This window comes from Vicugna pacos, chromosome 4 (assembly GCF_048564905.1).
Source record: "Vicugna pacos chromosome 4, VicPac4, whole genome shotgun sequence".
Classification (NCBI taxonomy): Eukaryota; Metazoa; Chordata; class Mammalia; order Artiodactyla; family Camelidae; genus Vicugna; species Vicugna pacos.
Window position 1 is genome coordinate 36,662,014 of NC_132990.1, and position 21,676 is coordinate 36,683,689.

Here is a 21,676-nt window from a genome sequence, read left to right on the forward strand (position 1 = left end):
TGTGCTATGATTATGATAGATGTGATTGTAAGTATTGTTACCCATATATCAAGTACCTGGCACAAATAGTTGATTAAAAAAAATTAACTTTTATTATGAGTTCTATTATTTTTCTCTTTAGAGCACTTGAATATTAAGGAGCCTAAAAAGAAAATAATAGTATTATACATCTTTTTTTTTGGTTTAACTAAACAGATGTCAGTAGAGTGCTTTCCAAAGTCTTATTCCTTCAGAGGCTCAAAATTGAATCTTATACAATAGGAGAAAGATTTCTTTTCAGTGCTCCTTTGAGCAAGAGCAGATTCTTGAGCCTCATTGCACACTTTCTGAATCAGAAATTCTGGAGCTGCAACCCCTAAGTTGCTTTTGTTTTTGTTTTTCCATACCCATTGACTTTTTTTAAGGCCTGGTTTTTAGAGTAGTTGTAGGTTAACAGAGGAGTTGAGAGGAAGGTACAGAGAGTTCCCATATACCCCCTGTGCCCACACATGCACTGCCTCCCCCGTTATCAGCATCTTCCACCAGAATGGTTCATTTGTTACAGCTGATTAAACCTATGTACACACATCACTATAACCCGAATTCCATAGTTTACATTCCAGTTCACACTTGGTGTTGTACATTCTGTGGGTTTAGACAAATGCATATTTATGTGTATCCATCATAATAGTATCATACAGTGTATTTACCCTGCCCTGAAAATCCTCTGTGCACCACTTCCCTTCCCTCTGCCCATGGCAACCACTGATCTTACTGTCTCTGAAGTTTTGCTTTCAGTCTGTTTTAACAAGTGTCCTAGTGATTTTTATACTTTCTAAAGTTTGAAAACATCAGATATAGTCTCCTGCAACTTTGACCACCTTCTGTTGCTGGGGTGAGGGGAGGGAGGGGTCAACCAAGAATTGGGTACTCTGTCTGTCTGACAGGTATTCCAGCAGATGACTAAATTAAGCAGACATACAGGTAGTTCTGGAAAGCAGAGTCAAGGGTGGGGTGCGAGGGAGAAAAAGCACTTTGAGAGCATGTGAGTCTGTTGATAGGTCTGGAACAGAACATTTCAGGGTATTGGGTTCTCTGGAAAGTACTGCTATCACATCTTGTCCTGTACTGCTCAGAGTGATGGATAGAAGAAGAGAAACCTTTTGAATTTTTATGTGAGGTTAAAATGAGAAAAATTCATTTCAGCCTTCTGAAGTCAGAGCTATTGGTACAAAAGGTCGCTGGTGCCAGTGAGTGGCATTGCAGAGCTCAGAGCTGGAGTATTAAAATAGCAACTTTTTGTTTCTTAAATACAAGTTGCGCTGTATGGGCTTGACTCTCGGCCCTTTGCCATTTTGCTGCTCTGGGATCATAAGTAAAAAGGCTTGTGAAAAAAAGAAAAACATCCAGACATATCTCTACCTCTGTAGGACTGAGGTAGATACTTGTCCTCACACTGAGGGTAATCTAATAGTCTCAGTGAAGTAAGCAAAACGATTAAATGATGACCCCATGGGAAAGTGATTGTTCCTGGTTGTATAGTGGAGATGACTGAGCAGTACTGAGTGATTGTGACCATTTCAAGTGGAGTCAGCCCTGTACAAGATGTGGTTTGTTTGGGGTTCAGCCGTGGATTGACAGGATTACAGAGACTTAGGAGAGGAAACCAGTCTCAGGGGTGGGGTGGTTTGGTTGTAAGATATTAGTTTGATGCTGTATGTACTATGTTTGTGATGATAAAACAGCATCCAAATAAATTTAAAAGGTCTGAGAGTCATATGCAGAGAGCCAGTACTGGAAGCCGTTAAGAATGGATTGAGGGGGAGGGCATAGCTCAGTGGTAGAGTGTGTGCTTAGCATGCACAAGGTCCTGGGTTCAATCCCCAGGACACCCAATTACCTGCATATGATTATCTGCATAATTAAGGAAATCTGAGGCTCCAGGATGCAGTAAAAGCAAATAAAGTATGAGAAGTTAGTGAAGAAATGAAAGGAGAGAGACTGTCAGAAACGCTACAAGTGGTCCCAGGACCATGTTCTCGCCTAGAAATCAAGAGGATACATTTTTTTCAAAGAGAAATGTTTTTTGATGTTAAAAACTTGAAGAAATTAAAAAAGAATAAAACATGGGAAGGTGGAGATGGGTCTTGGATTTGCTAAGTGAAAATGTTGACTCAAAAAGAAAATATTTTTCCTATAAAACAGATGATATTACATTCATTTAAGCCATGGTTTCTCACCCTCAGCACTGTTGATATTTTGGGCTCAATAATTCTTCGTTATGAGAAGCTGTCTTGTGCACTGTAGAATGCTGAGCAGTATCCCTAGCCTCGACACACTAGATGCCAGTAGTAACACCACCACCACCACTTACGACAGTCAAAAAAATGTCTTCAGACAGTGTCAAATGTCCCTGGTTGAGAACCACTGATTTAAGTATTTATTTAGCGCTCACAATGCACATCGTACTTCATTAGATCCTGCAAGGAGTCAAAATATACCACATTTTTCACCATTAAGGAGAATGCATTCTAATTGTCCTAAACTGAGTTATTCTGCTATTTCTCCTATTACTTTGGTTTAAATTATTTATATACACATACATACACACATACACACATGTATGTACATGCACACACATGCATGTTATTTCCCCAAGTTAACATTATGTTAATTATGGAATAATGTTAGAAAAGCAGTATATTGGAAATATTGGTGTTCCAGTGCTGCGTGTTTTATTACAGTGTAGGAAAACTTGATTATGGCTCTATGACAAGACTAGTCAGCAATTTTCAAATTAAATGTTGTATATTCTAGAGGCTCAAATTATGTTTTTCTCTCTCATTTCTTATAAAGACAAAAATACTCTTCTGGATCCATAGGTGTGTTCTGATTTTTCAAAGTACCAGTTATCTCTTGGTAGAAAGTATAATGCTCTGTGTTAAAAGTGTTCTACTGAGTTCCTAAGTTCTTAATAGGAATTTAGGATTTGGGACTGTAATTTGACTTTAGAAACATTTCTAGGAAAGATTACCATCAAAATGATTTCATGGCAAGAAGGATCTTTAGTGTTTGAAATGGGCTCTCCATCAAAAGAAGCAACTACTCATCTTTCCAAAGCTGACTTACTTGTTGCTTAGGAACAAGAAAGGAAATCTGACCTCACTCTTTTGTTTCTGCTGCTTGTGACATTGAACAAGGCCCCAGACTATTGAGGCTAACACTGAAATCCTTCTTTTCCCCACAGACTGCGTCATCTGCCATCAAAGGTGCTATTCAGCTGGGAATAGGATACACAGTGGGTAATCTCACGTCCAAGCCGGATCGAGATGTTCTCATGCAAGACTTTTATGTGGTGGAAAGTGTGTTCCTACCCAGGTAAGAACACCGTGATTTGTGATGATTTCCATGCTGAGGAACCTTCCTCTTCATGGCATCCCCACATTGAAGGCTTCTCTACTGATACAAGACTTTTCCACCCACGTATGTGTGCATCATGTACTGATGTCCATGTTGGACCTCTGGCAGACCCAAAAACAATCCACGTGACTCTTACTTTCTGTTGCATCAGGTGGCTTGCATTTTTTATATAGAGATGGTAAATAGGGTTCATCCTATGGGCCAGTTGTAATTAATTTTGATAATGCCTGGAAAACCCTCTGGAGATTCAGTGGGAAGGAGTACAGACGTGGCGGAGTAATGACTGCATAGCTTTAGACAAAGAGAGCACCCAGGAAGCAGTGGCAGGTGCCAAGTTTTGCTAGCCCTGATTTACAAGATGGGCGGGGTGGACTCACATTTGGGCCTTGTAACTGAGTACACTCGTGCATCTCCTTTTTTAACTTTCCTCCAGAGAACGTATAAGAATCTCTCTATCTTGACACCATATTTGCAAAGACACCCAAGTTACCCATATGTGTCACCCTTGACTTTGTCATATTTGGGGGAAAAAAATCAATTCAACAAATAAATCTGAGATGGATAGTGGTGATGGTTGCACAACAATGTGAGGATATGTAATGCCACAGAAGTGTACACTTAAAAATGGTTAAGGTGGTACAGGAATCACACCATAATAAAGGTGTTAAAATTTTTTAATTAAAATATATATATAAAAGTGGCTAAGGTGATAAGCTTTTTATTATGTATACTTTACCAAAATAAATAAAAAATTTAAAACTCTAATACTAGCTTAATATAGGAAGAGAAATACTCGTTATTAAATTGGAAATGTCACTACTACTGATAGGATTTTTCAAAGAAACAAAAATACAGATTTGGAGGCTTCAGGGTAATTATACTGTCTTTGGGGCTATGAGGACTGACTTAGACATATTTATATTTTAAAATAAATGTTTCCAAAATAAGCCAATTTTATCATCAGTTATTACTAGGCTTGAGTGAGAATGGCTGGGCCAACAGTTTTCTTCTCAGTGTTCTCATAGCCTTTTTTTTTTTTAATTTTTTTATGGAGTTATAGTCATTTTACAATGTTGTGTCAAATTCCAGTGTAGGGCACAATTTTTCAGTTATACATGAACATACATATATTCATGGTCACATTTTGTTTTCGCTGTGAGCTACCACAAGATCTTATATATATATTTCCTTGTGCTATGCAGTATAATCTTGTTTATCTATTCTGCATATGCCTGTCAGTATCTACAAATTTTGAAATCCCAGTCTGTCCCTTCCCACCCCCTGCCCCCTTGGCAAACACAAGTTTGTATTCTATGTCTGTGAAGTCTGTTTCTGTTTTGTATTTATGTTCTTTTTTTTTTTTTTAGATTCCACATATGAGCTATCTCATATGGTATTTTTCTGGCGTCACTTAGAAGTACATTCCCCAGGGACATCCATGTTGCTGCAGATGGCATTATGTTGTTTTTTTATGGCTGAATAATATTCCATTGTATAAATAAACCACATCTTTATCCAGTCATCTGTTGATGGACATTTAAGCTGTTTCCATGTCTTGGCTATTGTAAATAGTGCTGCTATGAACATTGGGGTGCAGGTGTCTGTTTGAAATAGTTGTTCCTTCTGGATATATGCCCAGGAGTGGGATTACTGGGTCATATGGTAAGTCTATTCCTAGTCTTTTGAGGAATCTCCAAATGATCAATAGGCACATGAAAAATGCTCAGTATCACTAATTATCAGAGAAATCAAATCAAAACTATGATGAGGTGTCACCTCACACCAGTCAGAATGGCCATCATTCAAAAGTCCACAAATGACAAATGCTGGAGAGGCTATGGAGAAAAGGAAACCCTCCTACACTGCTGGTGGGAATGCAGTTTGGTGCAGTTACTGTGGAAAACAGTATGGAGATTCCTCATTGCCTAATTTTTTTTTAATCTTCAGGAAAATGGTACTTAAACATTTATTTCTATGCCCAGGTGTCAAAACTGCATAGAAAGTAAACCTTTATATAGTCACAGGAGAGCCTATAAATAAAAGAAAGTCAGCTATGTACCTGGACAGCCTCATTTTGCTTTAAACGCTCTTGAATGAAGAACAGAGTTGGTATGTGGAAGTTTTGAAGTTTGCTTCTCAAGGTTTCCCTAGCAGCCACGAGAACTAATTTCCATGCAGAAAATGGACAGCCCCAAGGCCTAAGATATAATTCTGTTTGCTCATGTTACTGCTCTTCTTTCTATAGCCGGAAATTGTCTGTTGCATTTGTTTTTAACAGTTTATTATTCAAAAAAAGTATGTATTAACCATTTTTTTCTCTTTAAAGTCAGGAGGTCATGAGTTAAATCTTCTGGTCTGTTCTGTTCGGTTCAAATTCCTGTAAATGTGTTTCCAGATAATTCTCATCCTCGTGGTATTTTAGGGCCTCTACCCAAACACTTCAACCTTATGTTTTCCTTCAACTTCAAAGAGCAGGAGGAGTGGAGGCCTTTTGTGGAAGGGCGGCTGGCAGTGAATTCAGGGGCTGGAGCAGTTACAGCTAAAGATGGATGTGCAGAGACAGGCAGGGTGCTCCATCCTTGCTGATCTCTTCTGCTTGCAGTGTCCAGTCAACAGAGCCAACCGTTGAAGGGCACTGGGGGAAAGTGTGGCCGGAGCATCTGGTCCCCAGACATGCAACATCAGCATCATCTGGAACCTGCTAGAAATGCAGATTCTTGGGCTCCACCCCAGGTCAACAAAATCAGAAACTCTGGGGCTGAGACTCAGGAATCTGTTTAAACAATTGCTCCAGGTGATTCTAAGCACATGAGAGTTTGAGACCCACTGGTCTAGCATATTGCTTCCCTTTTTAGAATGATAATTGTTCTAGTAGATACCAGATTTGGTTCTCGGAGTTGCTGCATGAGCCTTGGAGCTAATAAAACCCCAACCAATTTTTAATTAATATCCTATATATCAAAATTACATCTGTTTAGCAGCTGTATTATACATGACACTGTATGAGATACTTTACAAGAAGGAGCACATAAATAAGGTCTTCATAGGCACAGGTAGGCACTTTTTGACTGTCTTGATGCCTTTTGTTCATGAGTGATTTATTATAAGCATACTGCATCTTTATGATTAAGGCCAAATAAGATACTTTTTCACTTTTTTCTTCAGGAGTAGAAGACCAAAATTGTACCTGCCTGGATTTTGTATCTTTGACCTTAGCTCTGTGTTCCAAGATAGCAGCAACAGCAGCTGAATGACACACATGTCACTGGGGAGAGTGGTACCTAGCTAGAGGAGGCAACTGTCACATTTAAAATACGTCATTTTAAAGTGTGTGTAGCTTTTAAATGTCAGTATGACATTAAACATTTGATTCAGACAAGATTTTCTTTCAGCAAATACTTTATTGTTTGTTTAAGAACACATGTGCTCTGGGTGCATTTTCATGAAAACAGAAGAAACTTATGAGTCTTGCCTCAGTTTCCTCATGTGGGCTCAGTTTCTTCATTGGTTTAGCAAAGGGATTAGGCCCAATGTGTCTCACTGGAGGTGCTATTAGCTTTTTTTTGGATGAGATAATTCTCTGTGCAAGACTGCACACTCATCATTCCCAGCCTGTGCCATGCCAGTAATATCTCCTTGTTACTGTAGCAATCAAAATACCCCTACCAAGTGATAGATAAATTCAGTATCTTGATTATGATGGTGGTTTCAGGGATATATCCATATATGAAGATTAACAAATTGTACACTTTACTGTATGTCAGTTATAACTCAGTAATGCAGCCAAATAATACCCCCTAACTACTCCCTCAAATTTCTCCACCTGCCTGAGGGTGAGGGGGTGAGGAAGGTGGGCAAGACTGGCCCTTGTTGCAAGCAGTTGAAACGTTCTCAAGTCTGGTGGCTCTAAAATTCAATGCGTTTATCTGGTCATAATTGCTTAGGGTGCCTTGAGATGTTTTAATTCAGTACTGCTGTGAACCTCCAGAATCTGTTCCCTTAGCAACAAAGCACATTGTGTTCTTTCTTTCTTTATTTTAAAGGGGCTCAAAGTTATTTTTAGATATTGTGTTTGCACTATAGATTATTTCATTTTGTAGATGGAGAAAGCTCTGGACCTGTTTCAGATTTGAAGGATGAGATATAATCCCTTTCAACTATCTGGTTCCATGATCTTCCAAAATCACAAAGTACATGAGTAAGAGACCCATGACCATATCTTAATTTTTTGACCCCAAATTCTGTGCTGTGTTAACAAACTCAAGGTTGTAGAAAACTCTTAATGTGTAAATGGGATTAGGAAGAAAGGATGTTTTATGATATATCTGCCATGTAAACATGAACCTGAGGTGGCAACAGAAGGTGGAGTTTGTAATACTAACTATAAACCAAGCATAGTTTTATTAATATAATATTTATATGATATACAGTATTAAATTATTATTATTACCTTTCATCTTCACCAAAGTCCTCAGAAAGCAAGTGGCTTAACCCAAAGTGATACAGCCAATAACAGTAAAGCCAGGATGTGAACTCCGGGATGGCCGGCTCCAAAGTTTTGTTTTTCTCTATACTATGATGATAAAACATAGGAAGTGTTTTTTTGGTTCTGCTTTTTTGAGTCAAAAAGCATCTAGCTTTTACCTTAGAATTATGAAATTAAATCTGCCTGGCTGGCCCTTTGACAGCCAGCTTGAATCCATCCCTCTGCTCCCCTCTAGAAAATACCATCACTGCCTTCTCTGGGGTGGGAAATATGATTTGAAAGCTGGCAATAAATGTTTATATGTCTTTTCCATATTCAAGAATAATAATCTAACCTAAAAATGTATAAAAGTCTCCTGTACTTTCATCTCCTCATTTTTGAAATGGAGTTTAGCTTGATGTGAGGATCAGAACGCAGGCTGCCCTTAGGTTTGATGGATGTGCTCTTCGGGGTTTATCTGAATCGCCAGGAGTACCCTTAATGAGAGGAGAGAATTCCACAGAGCTTCTGTAAGGGTAAAATGTTGCTCTAAATGACAAGCAAACGTATATGTAAAAGGTTCATATTAAGTGTTGCCAGATATCAGTGCCAGATGTTATGATTTTGACAGACTAGCCAACCACCTGCATTTCATGTAATGGTGACATAAACTCATCCAAGAAGTTGTCTGTACCATGAATCAAAACTCTCCGGCTCATGGGGAAAATCCAGCTCCCTGCCTCCTTTTGTAAATAAAGTTTAATTACAACACAGCCACATCCATTCACTTACATGTTATCTGTGGCTCTGTTTCCACTACAACAGCAGAACTGAGTAGTTACAACAATGAAGACTCTAAAAAGATTGCCAACCCCTTATCTACACAGACATCCTATACCAGGATTTGTAGAGATGTGGATAGAACACAAAACTGCCAGAATATCCTTCACAGGATTAAATGAAACATGTGACTATCACTGGATAAGCCAATAACACGATGTCCCTTCAGGTCAAAACTCTTTAAATATTTGTTCAACATTTATGTAGTAGAGATAGGGAAAAATGATTTCCTATCAATGAAAATTTGATACTGCTTTAGTTCAAAAATAAAAGATTTATTGCATGCACTATTATATAACATTTTAACATATTTGAAGTTGCCTTGAAAACATACTTTCCTAGTGTGGTAATAACTACTTGAGAAGTGTAACATTTCGATGATGAACAATGATATCACATGTCCCCACTAAATGACACTCCAGAATGCATTCTTTGGTTTTAGAATTTTTTTAGTGGTTATCATTTGTAAATCTCAAACTCCCAAATTTATCCCTCCCCACCCCCTTTCCCCCAGTAACCATAAGATTATTTACTATGTCTGCGAGTCTGTTTTGTAGATGAGTTCATAGTGTCCTCTTTTTAAATTTTTTTTTAAGATTCCGCATATGAGTAATATCATATGATATTTTTCTTTCTCTTTCTGGCTTTACTTAGAATGACGATCTCTAGTTCCATCCATGTTGCTGTACATGGTATTATTTTATTCTTTTTGTGGCTGAGTAGTATTTCATTGTATAAATATACTTCTTTGTCCAGTCCTCAGTTGATGGACATTTAGGTTGCTTACATGTCTTGGCTATTGTACATAGTGCTACTATGAACATTGTGGTACATGTATCTTTTTGAATTAGAGTTCCCTCCAGATAAATGCCCAGAAGTGGAACTGCTGGATCATATGTGAAATCTATTTTTAGTTTTTTGAAGACTCTCCATACTGTTTTCCATAATGGCTGCACCAAACTGCATTCCCACCCGGAGTGTAGGAAGGTTCCGTTTTTTCCACAGTCTCTCCAGCATTTATCATTTGTGGACTTTTGAATGATGGCCATACTGACTGGTGTGAGGTGATACCTCCTTATAGTTATGATTTGAGTTTCTCTGATAATTAGTGATATTGAGCATTTTTTCATGTGCCTATTGGCCATTTGTACGTCTTCATTGGAGAATTGCTTGTTTAGGTCTTCTGCGCACTTTTGGATTGGGTTGTTTGTTTTTTGTTATTAAGTTCTATGAACTGTTTATATATTCTGGAAATTAAACCTTTGTCAGTCGCATCATTTGCAAATATTTTCTCCCGTTCTGTAGGTTGTTGTTTTGTTGCTTATGGCTTCTTTTGCTGTGCAAAAGCTTATAAGTTTAAGTCCCATTTGTTTATTTTTGCTTTTATTTCTATTGCCTGGGTAGACTGCCCTAGGAGAACATTACTAAGGTTTATGTCAGAGAATGTTTTGCCTATGTTTTCTTCTAGGAGGTTTTTTTGTGTCTTGTCTTACGTTTGAGTCTTTAAGCCATTTTGAGTTTATTTTTGTGTGTGGTGTGAGGGAGTGTTCTAACTTCATTGATTTACATTCAGCTGTCCAGTTTTCCCAACACCGTTTGTTGAAGACACTGTCTTTTCTCCATTGTATATTCTTGCCTCCTTTGCCTAAGATTAATTAAATGTAGGTCTGTGGATTTATTTCTGGGCTCTCTATTCTGTTCCTTTGATCCATGTGTCTATTTTTGTGCCATGCTGTTTTTATTACTGTAGCTCTGTAGTATTGTCTGGGTTCTGAGAGGGTTATTCCTCCAGCTTTGTTCTTTTTCTTCAGTATTGCTTTGGCAGTTCTGGGTTTTTTCTGATTCCATATAAATTTTAGGATTATTTGTTCTAATTCTGGGGAAAATGTCTTAGGTAGTTTGTTAGGGATCGCATTAAATCTGTAGATTGCCTTGAGCAGTATGGCCATTTTAACAATATTGATTCTTCCAATCCAAGAGCATGGGATATCTTTCCATTTCTTGAAGTCATCTTTAATTTCCTTAATCAATGTTCTGTAGTTCTCCACGTGTAAGTCTTTCACCTCCTTGGTCAAATTTATTGGTAAGTATTTTATTGTTTTGGATGTGATTTTTATTTATTGAAGGTACAGTCATTACAATGTGTCAGTGTCTGGTGTACGACACAATGTCCCAGTCATGCATATATGTGCATATACTTGTTTTCATATTTTTTCCATTAAAAGTTATTACAAGATATTGAACATAGTTTCCTGTGCTATACAAAAGAAACTTTTTTAAAAATCTATTTTTATATATAGTGGCTAACATTTACTAATCTCAAACTCCCAAATTTATCCCCTCCCACCCTTTTCCTCCGTAACCATAAGATTGTTTACGAAGTCTGCGAGTCTGTTTCTGTTTTGTGGTTGAGTTCATAGTGCCCTTTTTTTTTTATTCCACATATTAGCGATATATGGTATTTCTCTTTCTCTTTCTGGCGTATTTCACTGAGAATGATGATCTCTAGGTCCATCTATGGATGTGATTTTTAAAAGGGATTGTTTCTTTACTTCCTTTTTCTGATATTTCATTGTTAGTGTAAACAAATGCAACTGATTTCTGTATGTTAATCTTATATCCTTCTGCCTTGCCAAATTCTTTTATCAGCTCTAGTAGTTTTTGTGTGGAGCTTTTAGGGTTTTCTATGTATAGTATGTCTTCTGTGGTTTTAGAATTTAAGTTGTCTTTAGCTACTGACTTTTGAAGGCTGTCAGGTGGTTGACCTCAGAAGATGGTACATCCTCCTGTTGCACAAGGTAGCTCAGGTGTACCCATCACAGACATGCTCAGCAGAGGGAGATTGGCACCAGCAAGGAGTGGGTCTTTTATTTTATCATTTGTTTTTCAATTCAAGAGCACTGTCTAATTTGGCAGGAGAAAGGACCAATTTGCATTTCATGGGTTAAAGAGTCACTTGTGAAAACTGGGCAATCTCCACCCTGCCCGAATTGGCAGAGGCAATTAATAACGTGTAAAGCTGCTTTTACACTCCCTGACTTACAGAGCTCCACTTTGAAGACCGAGTGCCACCACTAGTTTGTTACTGGACTATAGCGTCACTTGTCCAACTGTACTGCATTTAAGTTTTCTTTGTCTTAGTATTACCATCTGTGTGTTAAGACAAAGCACCCTTCACTTATCCTGCCTCATGGGCGGTGTGATCATGTTTGTTGTGATGGTTAATTTTATGTGTCAATCCCTTGACTGGCTAAGGGATGCGCAGGTAACTGGTAAGACATTATTTCTGGGTGTATTTGTGAGGGTGTTTCTAGAGGAAATTAGCATTTGAATAGACTTAGTGAAGAACATCACCTCACCAGTGTGGGTGGACATCATCCAATCCTTTGAGGGACTAAATAGAACAGAAAGGTGGCAGAATGTAGCATTCACTCTCTGTGTGAGCTGGGACATCCACCTACCCCTGCCCTCAGACAACAGCATTCCTGGTTTTTGGACCTTCAGAATTAGACCATTTAATACCATTGGCTCCCCTGGTGCTTTGGGTTTGGACTGGAATTACACCACCAGCTTTACTCGGCCTCTCAGTCTTGATGATTGCATGAGCCGGCTCCTTGTAATAAATCTGTCACCTAGGAGTTGCTGTCCCACTCGTTTTGTCAAGAAGCCCCAAACCCACTAACTGTTGGTTATAGTTTGAAATCAAGGAAGCTCACCGTATTTCGGATGCTGCCTTTAAAACATAAGACCTTTGAGTCAGGTCTGAAACTGTACCGCTTAAGTGTCCTAGAGATGCTAAATCAGTTTCACCCTATTGCTTAGCACCAGATCCACTCAGTACCACCAAAAATAGCACTTGGTTTTTAGGCTCTAAAACCACATACACAAAGCTGAGTGTTCACAGTACACACAGGTGAGAATCCGTAGGTGGCTGACCAAATTCAGCCTGCCTGACCTTGCAGCATGAGGACCTCAGGGGACATAATTGGGGTATTTGGGCAGATTGTACCCTGAAGTCGTAGCTGCAGCCTGAAAAGGAAGACTAGCTGAGGAACATAAGGTTGAAGTTAAGGCAAACCTGACTGCTTGTGACTTTTCCACTACTCTGGTATGGATCTAATCCCCTCTTGTTTGTTCGTGATCAGCTTAGGTCATTAGTTTCCCTCCCTGGACTTTGATTTCCTTATCTGCTAAGTGGGAAATTCCAGATGGTGGCTAATGCTTCCTCAGACTTCAACATTGTATAGTCTTAAACATTTCTTGCCAGTAAGGAATAATGTACTTTTGTACTTAAGCACAAGTTTTGGCTTTCAAAATTTGAACCCTCCTCAGAAGAGTGAATACTAGAATGCCAGAGCTGAACCCTTATCAGATTTTAACTGCTTGTTGGTGAAATAAGGGAGAAAAGGACAAGAGAAAAGACTGTTTCTGGTTTGAAGTTTCTTCCCTCTTTTGTGGAGGTAACGAATCTTGTTCTTATAACTTGATAGTCCTGTGTGTTTGCTTACTTGTTGAGGTTCTTATTCGGCAAAATACAGTTGGAAATCCCATGTTGGCCTCCAGATTTTTATTGTTGAAACAGTAACAGCTCATGGGATCCAAATATCTTGTGCCACTTCTCACTGTCCACCTCACAGTTGACATTTCTAAAGCTTCAATTTTATGCCAACATGGAAAAGTGGGGTCCCCCCCAAACATTACATAAATGCATTGAAGAAACATAATATAAATCTTCAATTGTGACAAGTCTGCTCTTCAGTAGACTGCATGTTTGCTGAGTAAGTCTAGGTGCTGGGCAGCCTCCTGATGGCCACCTCCAGGCTCAGACAAGGAAAGCTCGCTGGTGTCTTTGATGGAACTCTTGTACTGGCCAGCAGATGAATGCTGATTGCAGTTGTGTTTACTGCCTTGGCTAAGCATTTCATGCATGTGCAGGGGAGCCTCTGTGCTGGACGGCTGTGGGTCAGCACTCATACCCACACTCAGTGGGTCTGCCAGTATGCAACCTCAGAAAACGCAGCTTGGTGTCTTCTGGCTGATACTCGCTGCACCTGCTGTTTGGTGCTGCTCTTGTGCCTTGTTACTCCTGATAAACTCCAGCCGGGGCCAGCAGTCCCATTCATCTGCATTCCCTGCAGTAGAGTACCATTCAGGTCCAGTTGGTATTTGTTATTCACTGGAGCAGCTTAATAATCAGAGGCCAACCCTTCTGCTGGGGTATTGAGCGTGCAGAGCTTTGTTTTGGGGTTATGACTTTTACCCCTAACTTAAAAAAAATTTTAATGCTGTGAATGGTAATACACATAAGGGTTAATCCTCATGATACTTTTAAAAGAAATACTGTGAAAAGTGTCCCTTTCATTCCCATGCCTTTTTTACCCAGCATCCAACTCCAGTGATCACTGTTACTAGGGACCTATCTATCCTTCAAGGATTTTTTTTATGCATATACATGCCCAAAGTATATTTTTTGCTTTTGTATGTAAGTGGTGGCATGCTATACTTAGTATTCTGCATCAAGCTTCTTTGACTTATAATTTGTCTCAGAGATCTCACCACGTCAGTACATAAGCCTCCTACTTTTTAAATTGCTGCATAGTATTCCAGTGTGTGGCTGAACCGTAATTAATTTGACCAGTTCCCTTCTGAGAGATGTCTGGGTTGCTTCCAATCCTTCATCCTTACAAATAGTACTGTAATGAGTAACTAGGCACACACATGCAATTTTGTACAAACACTACTTTGTATGTAGCATAAATTATAGTCATGTATTTGCTGAATCAAGAGTTATGTACATTTGTTATTTTGACAGAAGTTGTGAAAATATCTGCCTAAGGAAAAGTATCAGTTTACTTTCCCACTAATGATGTTTCAAGGTGCCAGTCTCCCTTGAGCTATATCAGTTTTCCATTTTTGCCCATCTGATAGATAAAATGATCTCTCAGTGACAGTTAATTTGCATTTATTCTATTATGAATGAAGTTGAACATCTTTTCATATTTTTAAGTCATTTATGCTTCCATTTCTGTGAAGAGCCTGATCGTAACCTGAGCTTTTTTTTTTTTAACATATAATTTTTTGATCTTCGGGGAATTTGTCCTTTGTGATATGAGTTGTATATATTTTCCCATTTTGTCACTTTCTTTTTCCTTTTTTTCTTTCTTTTTTTTTTTTCATTTTTAGTGACTTGATGGCTTTTTACACTGGCTGTCAGAGTGAATATCTAAAGAAATAAATCTTCCCTTTCTTTAACTAGAAATGTTCTGTGTGTGTGCTCATGTGTGTGCGTGTGTCTGCCTGTCTCATCTCTGCCTAACTGTATCCTTCTTGTACCATTACTGAATGAACCACAGTAGTGATCAAGGAGATGTGAATCTAAGGAAAAATATTGTAATTAATGGTGGCTTCAGGGACAGGTAAACAACCCCAAAAGCTCAGAGAAACCAAAAATGAGAATAATAATAATAAATATTATATCCACTCTGATAAAAACTTGAGCCCCTACTGCATAAAAGTAAGTCAAAGAAAAATTCCACATAAGTGGAACATGAGTGTTTCGTGTCACTCTTGAACGTCAAAGGTAATCTGCTCTAATGAAATGAGTTACTTTGATTACATGAGATAGGAAGGAGAAAAGCGAGTGGAAGGAATTTAAAAATTGGCAACACCCGAAGCCCACTGAAAATAGCCTGCTTCAGAACCCAAGGCACTGTGATTATTTTTACTTGTAACAGTGAGGAAGGATGTCAGAGGTCACTTACAGCCACTGTGCTTTTTTACCCCTTGTTTCTACATAACCCATGTTTTTAAGCTATAGTCATAGAAGTTCCAAAATCATTCCTTTCAGCATTCTCATAGGACCTGTAACTGAGTGCATGTCTCCTCAGAAATCCCAAGTTATGGAACGAGGAAATGTTTGAATACAGTGCATGGGCATCGTAGATGGGTTATGAATATTCAAATGTCCTTGCTTAGGGCAGCAATAACCATTGAAGTGAGTGGGTGACTTGGGGGGTATTCCATGCAAGGAGATAGAGATGACTACCCTCCTCCCAGTCAGCTCAGTTCCTGTGTCACCTTCGTATGTCACCGTCCTGTGTGTGCCTTCTTGCTGCCTGAGTGCAGACCCCGCCTTTCCAGATACCATTTTTTATAAGATTGTGGCCCCTAACAACTCAAGCCAGCTCCCTCTTCTGGAACTCACCAAAAGAAACATTCCTCTATAACTATGTGGGAGAAAAACTGACTGCACTGAGTATATTGAAGAGAGAATTTCCTAAATAATTTTCAAGCCTGATTTTTGACTATGGTGGATTTCTTTCCTTTATATGTTAACTTTTGAACCTAAGCTTTTTGAACTCTGAGAATCAGCTTTACTGTGTTAGTATGAAAACTCATTCTTTCACTCAAAAAGTACTTATTGTCTACTGTGTGTCAGGTACTGATACAAAGATCTGACTGAGCTCTGTAAACTTAAATTGTAGTAGATTCCAAGTGCTTGTCGTAGTCCAGAAGCCTTTTTATTTGCACAGTTTATTTGTGTAGTACCCGTGAAAGTCATCAAAATAAACTTGCATAGAGCTTAAATGTCCCACCTAGAATGTGATAAAAAGAAATCCTCAACCTCTACATAAAAGTGTATTTATTCGACTATATTTTTCTTTTTCTTTTTCTTTTTTTTTTACAGTGAAAGATTAGGTGCTTGTCTGATGTCATGTGAAATGTATTATTTACATGTAGTCAAAGAATAAAGTGAATGGGTAACATTAAACATCAAAATTCGGGGTAGTGGGTACCTCTAAGGGGAAGGAAGGGTATGTGATCAGTAAACAGTACTGAAGATGTTTCAACTGTATGAATAACATTTTATCTCTTAAGCAGCATTTTAGATTCGTGAGTATTCACTGATTTCTTTATACCTTTTATATAGCATAGATTTTGCACAAAAAATTTCAAACATGAACCCAAAAGAGGGGAAATAAAGATAATGATATATATGGGAATGGAAATTGGGTTTTAAAACCCCTAAAATATTTAAGATCATTTTCCTTTAATTATGGATGTAAGGAAGAATTCAGATTCAAGACCATGCATTTTTCCAGTATGATGGTTCTCTCTGTTGGTAAAATATTTTCTAAATTATTTCACTTATTCCTTAAGTGTTTATCCAGTATTCAAAACTAATGGCCAGAAACATGTGTTTTTGAAACTGCTCCACGCACTAAGCCTTGAATCTTATACCTAAAGCATTGCAACAATGGTTTTATTAAGGAAAATGGAAGAGTTTTCCCAGGAAGGAGGCACAGGGGGATGATGACAGATTTTCAGGCTAAAGACACACTGTGGTTGGTGGGGATGCCTGCTTGGAGTGGCCCTCGCTGCATTAGCATCTGTTTTTACCTGATGGCCATTGACCTTTATCAAGGGATGTTTTACTAGAGTGGAACCTGGCACAGGACTAGCAGAGCTAGAATTTGAAGTCAAAATTGTCTCTGCTAACATTTCCTCTCTCTCTCTTTCTTTTTCTTTTAATATTTTAACTGCAGTGAAGGGAGCAATCTGACCCCAGCACATCACTACCCTGACTTCAGATTTAAGACATATGCTCCATTAGCATTCCGGTATTTCAGAGAACTTTTTGGTATCAAGCCTGATGATTACTTGGTAAGAACCTATAATTTTCCTTCCTTCTCCAGAAATGTGTGACGTCAACATTTGTCTCATAGCAACAGCGACAAGTGGCTTCTGTCTCTGATTTTCTAAAGCTCCAGAGCATAGTGAAATTTTCAAGTTTTGTAACAATTATTAACTTAGCTTTGGGAACTGAGGTTTGACTCTGCAACTTCTATCTGATAGCTACAAAATCTGCTGTGGTGATTGATATTTAAATAAGTGTGATACTTGGTTGCTACTTGAGATAATTATTCTAACAGCTCTATTATAATTAGTTATAAATACTCCTGTGAGTTTTGCTGATTGGATTCTGTTTGAAAGCCTTCCGATTTTAATTGCCTTATTTATACCATTCATCTGCAACCCGCTTTGGCCCACAGCCAGTTTCACCTTGACCTACAATTTAAATGCAGTTTTAAAGAAGCTGGATAGCAGGCTCTTTCTAAAGGTATTTTTATTTGGTACCAGAGGGTGTATTATCCTTAGCCCTGTCTTTTCTCCCTGTCTGCTGTCTGGCATGCAGCAGGTACAAGACTTTCTCTCTTTCTCTGAGAAAGTCTGATGTGACCTCAGGACCTCAGAGTTTTACCTTATTCCTGTTCAGGAAGCCAGGAACTTCCTTTCTGTTTCAAGAGGAAACTGGTTTATCTCATAATTTGATCACTGTTAACACCCTGGGGCTCTTCAGAATTGGTTTCCTGGATGCTCTAGGAGGGGTACCATCATATATTTGTTGTTCACCCCATTCTGAATGATCTCGATAAGACTTGAGCCAGATCCTGGAATAATACTTTGCAGAGGAAGTACAGCAATATTTGCTGCTTGTTAACAGAGAGCATTTAAACTGAATCTTATAATTTGGGTAAGATGTAAATGATTAAATTCAAAGCTGATTCTGTTCTGGACTGGCGAAAACCCACAAATGAGTTTCTTCTTGAGCTGGGCCCAAAGGAAATGGTGTGACTTCTGCCTAGTGAATGAGACTGGTTCCTCAAGTCACATTAATAAGTCTTCATAGAGTGTAAGAATGGAGTAGAATATCCCTAGGCATCCTGCTGCCTTAAATGTGCACAGCCATGTACACCTCACCACACCTCTTTGTTGGAGATGTTAGATGCCTCTATCCACCATTACCAACCCTGCCCTCCCAATCACTCAAGTACACAAACATACATATTTGCAGGGTTGGATCGGGGGATAATATATTAGGGAAGATTCTATAGTTTCGTCATTCTGTAATTACTGAGGGTCACTATCACTCAGGAAACGTGTCTGGAGAACCCAGTGGGGTCTTGATAATGTGTTACTAAAAATAAGATTGGTATCTCATCTTCTTCCATACATTACTAATTAACGAATCCTCCTTCTGACATACCTTGAACTTCTGCCAGCCAAGGAGATGCCACAGACTTGGATTTCATAACACAGACTCAGTTAGTGTGGTGAGATGGCTGTCTTTCTACCCTGAGTAGGTCTCTCCTCTGCCCGTTGACCTGCAGGCTGGGAAGCCCATTCTTTTACCTATTCTAGCTCACAAAATGGCTTCCCTTGTGGAAGGCCATTTTCTGAGCAACAACTCAAGCAGTTTATAGTTTCCTAATGAGACTTTAAGCTGGAAAAGTTACCTTCATAATGAGGTTAGAATATTTGCAAAGGAGCACAGGAGACTACACTGATGGCTACTCAGAGCAAAATTCCTCCTTCATGTACCTGGCAAAAGGTACATTGATCATTAGATACTTCAGACACCTACTGTAACTAAAATACTTGGCTAATATTAAGAGGAACCTCAAAAAAAATTGTAAGTCATGGCACTCAGAGAACTTAGAATCCAATTGAAATGATCATTTGTTTTTGTAGGAAAACAACCAGTTCTACTAGGCAGTAAATTACAGGACTGAAGTGAAACTAGTAAATGCTCCAGGATTTCGAAGGAGGAAAGGGTCTCTGTTGGATTGATGATTAGGAGGGCTTCTTATGGGCATGGCATGGTTTAACTGTGACTTAAAAATGACAAGGGATTTGAGTAAATGGGAAAAAAGGGAAAGATTCTAGGGTGGCGTGTAGGGGCAGGGAGCAGTGTTCGGACTGAGAGGCCAGAGTTACAAATGCATTGTGTTTAGGACTTTGAATGATCCAGTATAATAGGAGGGGAAGGTTTTAATCAGGAATATTAGACAGATAGGGCCAGACAATTCAAATAACCAGCTGTGTGTGTGTGTGTTTTTAATTATAGGAAATGAGTGAAATGTATAGACTGACTAGATATTAGATTATGTTGAAGATTCTTTTTGGGCAGGGGTGGGATATTGGTATTGCAGTTCTGTTTTAAAAGAGGGATCCTTGTCTTTTAGAGACATACTGAAATATCTATGGAAGAAATGATTTGATGTCTACAATTGCTTCAAAAAGTCTTAGGAAGCAGGCAGGGGAGTGGTTGAGGATATAAGGGAAACTGTGTTGGCCCTGAGTTGATAGTTGCTGAAGCCAAAAGATAGACATATGAATGTTAATTACACAGTTCTCTTTACTTTTATGTTTGTTTGAAATTTTCCATAATAGAAAGTTGGGGGGTGCGGGGATAGGATCAGGCAGGTAAGTGTACTTTTATTTGATTGCATTTTCCACCTCCCTTATTAACTGTACCCACAGTTCAATAACTGGACCCATCTCTGGGACCTGCAAGAAACAGAACGAGGGCAGTGGACCTCTGGTTACACACAGGTACCCGGTCCCCAGAGGCTGGGGCTACCCATAGCCCAGGACTGAGGCAGCTCCCTTTACTGATCTTGGAGCTTCTGGAAGTACACCTCCAAACCGCTATATCTGAGGACCCCACCCAGTGGTCTGGAGTGTGGTAGATGAGGATGGGGTCTTCTGCCTGATGCAGCATGCTTCAGAGGGTCAAGTAGACCCCTCAGAGATTTTCAGCCCAAATCTTCATTGTATGAGGAATCTGAAGCTGGTGAGAAGAGGTACCCAAGGTTACCCACCTTGGGAGGCGGGAGTGAAGCCCAGGCCAGAACAGTACCTCATGTCCTTCCCCAGTTGTCTTTCCTTCCACCGGCTGGCCTCATGCTTCCCAACCCGCTAAGTCTCAGACCTCTCATTAGATGTGGTCTCAAGGTAGCCATCCCCTGGCCCATCGAACTGTGATTATCCATTCTAAAGAGTACAGCCAAGGAGGTCAAAGATCCTTAACAAAGCACATTTTGGAGGAGTTAAGCCCAAAAAACACAGAAAAATGAAGTAAGTTTTTCCCCTGAAAAAGTACATGAAGGGAAAAAAAAAAAGAAAAAGATATGGTGCAGATCACAAATGCATCCTGGCATTTGTCAAACTGCGGCTATCTAAACCCAAATTTGTGATGTTGTATTGATCTATATGGGAGGGGAAAAGAGGGGGTAACTTTATGTAGTGATTGGTATAGCTCCATAGACAGATTTTACATTGGATCCCTGTGACGTGTGTATTGCTACTTAGTTTTGTGCTGTTGCATCTGGGTTTCAGCCTGAATGATTCTGATTACATTCTCAGTACCATTAAAATTCACTATGTGCATGCTGATTACAAGTTCATGTTGCAACAGGCATAACTTTGGATGTGAGACAGTGTGGTGAAGGCGCGTCTGTGTGCACCACACAGCAGTGCAAACACTGCTTATTTTTTTCCTAAATAAACACCTCCCAGGGGAAGACTGAGGCCCCCAGAGCATTTGTTCCCCTTTCAGCTTGGGCAGCAGGCCTTTGGCTCATTTCCTTCTTTACCAGATGCCTAGGTATTCCCAAATCCAGGGTGATTTGTATGATGTTTTTCAGGCTCACCTGAAAGAGCAGGGTGAATATGTAACACTATCGAGGGAAAGAAATGGCAGGAAAAATGGTCTCTACCACACTGTGCACATTTACAACGTTAATTTGCCTTGGCAGGGCCCAGCTGGGTTGTAGTTTGCATTCTTTCCAGTGGGTAGGGTAGAGAGGCCCTGCAGGAAATAGGAGGCAAAGAATGAACACATTGGAGCAGCTCAGGCAGATGAGAGTACCAGGAAGGTGCACAAAGACAGGCGTGCGCACAGGGGCTCGATGCTCATGGCTAATTAAAATGTTTCTCTAGCTCCTCTTTATTTGCTCTTAAAAGGCAACGTTGTGGAGAAGATTGATTAGAGGAGAACATGGTAACCAGATTGCAGGGTGAGCAGCCATAGAATTACAGGTGATAGTGGCAGCAGTCCAGGAAGTTCAGCATCATAATGGCGGTTTATTGCAGACTGATACTGTGCTAGGAGTGACCCCAAAATGG

At 39.3% G+C, this 21,676-nt stretch overlaps 1 protein-coding gene across 10 annotated transcripts in view; it reads left to right on the top strand.

Moving 5' to 3' along the window:
* PIP5K1B (phosphatidylinositol-4-phosphate 5-kinase type 1 beta) overlaps window positions 1–21,676 on the top strand; it is a 404,141-nt gene that overhangs the window by 270,666 nt on the left and 111,799 nt on the right. For all 10 annotated transcript variants that reach the window (XM_072959563.1, XM_072959562.1, XM_015250318.3 and 7 more), the window contains 2 exons: window positions 3,227–3,357; window positions 17,251–17,368. In XM_072959563.1, the coding sequence (XP_072815664.1) occupies window positions 3,227–3,357; window positions 17,251–17,368 (249 nt within the window). The remainder of the gene's footprint in view (window positions 1–3,226; window positions 3,358–17,250; window positions 17,369–21,676) is intronic.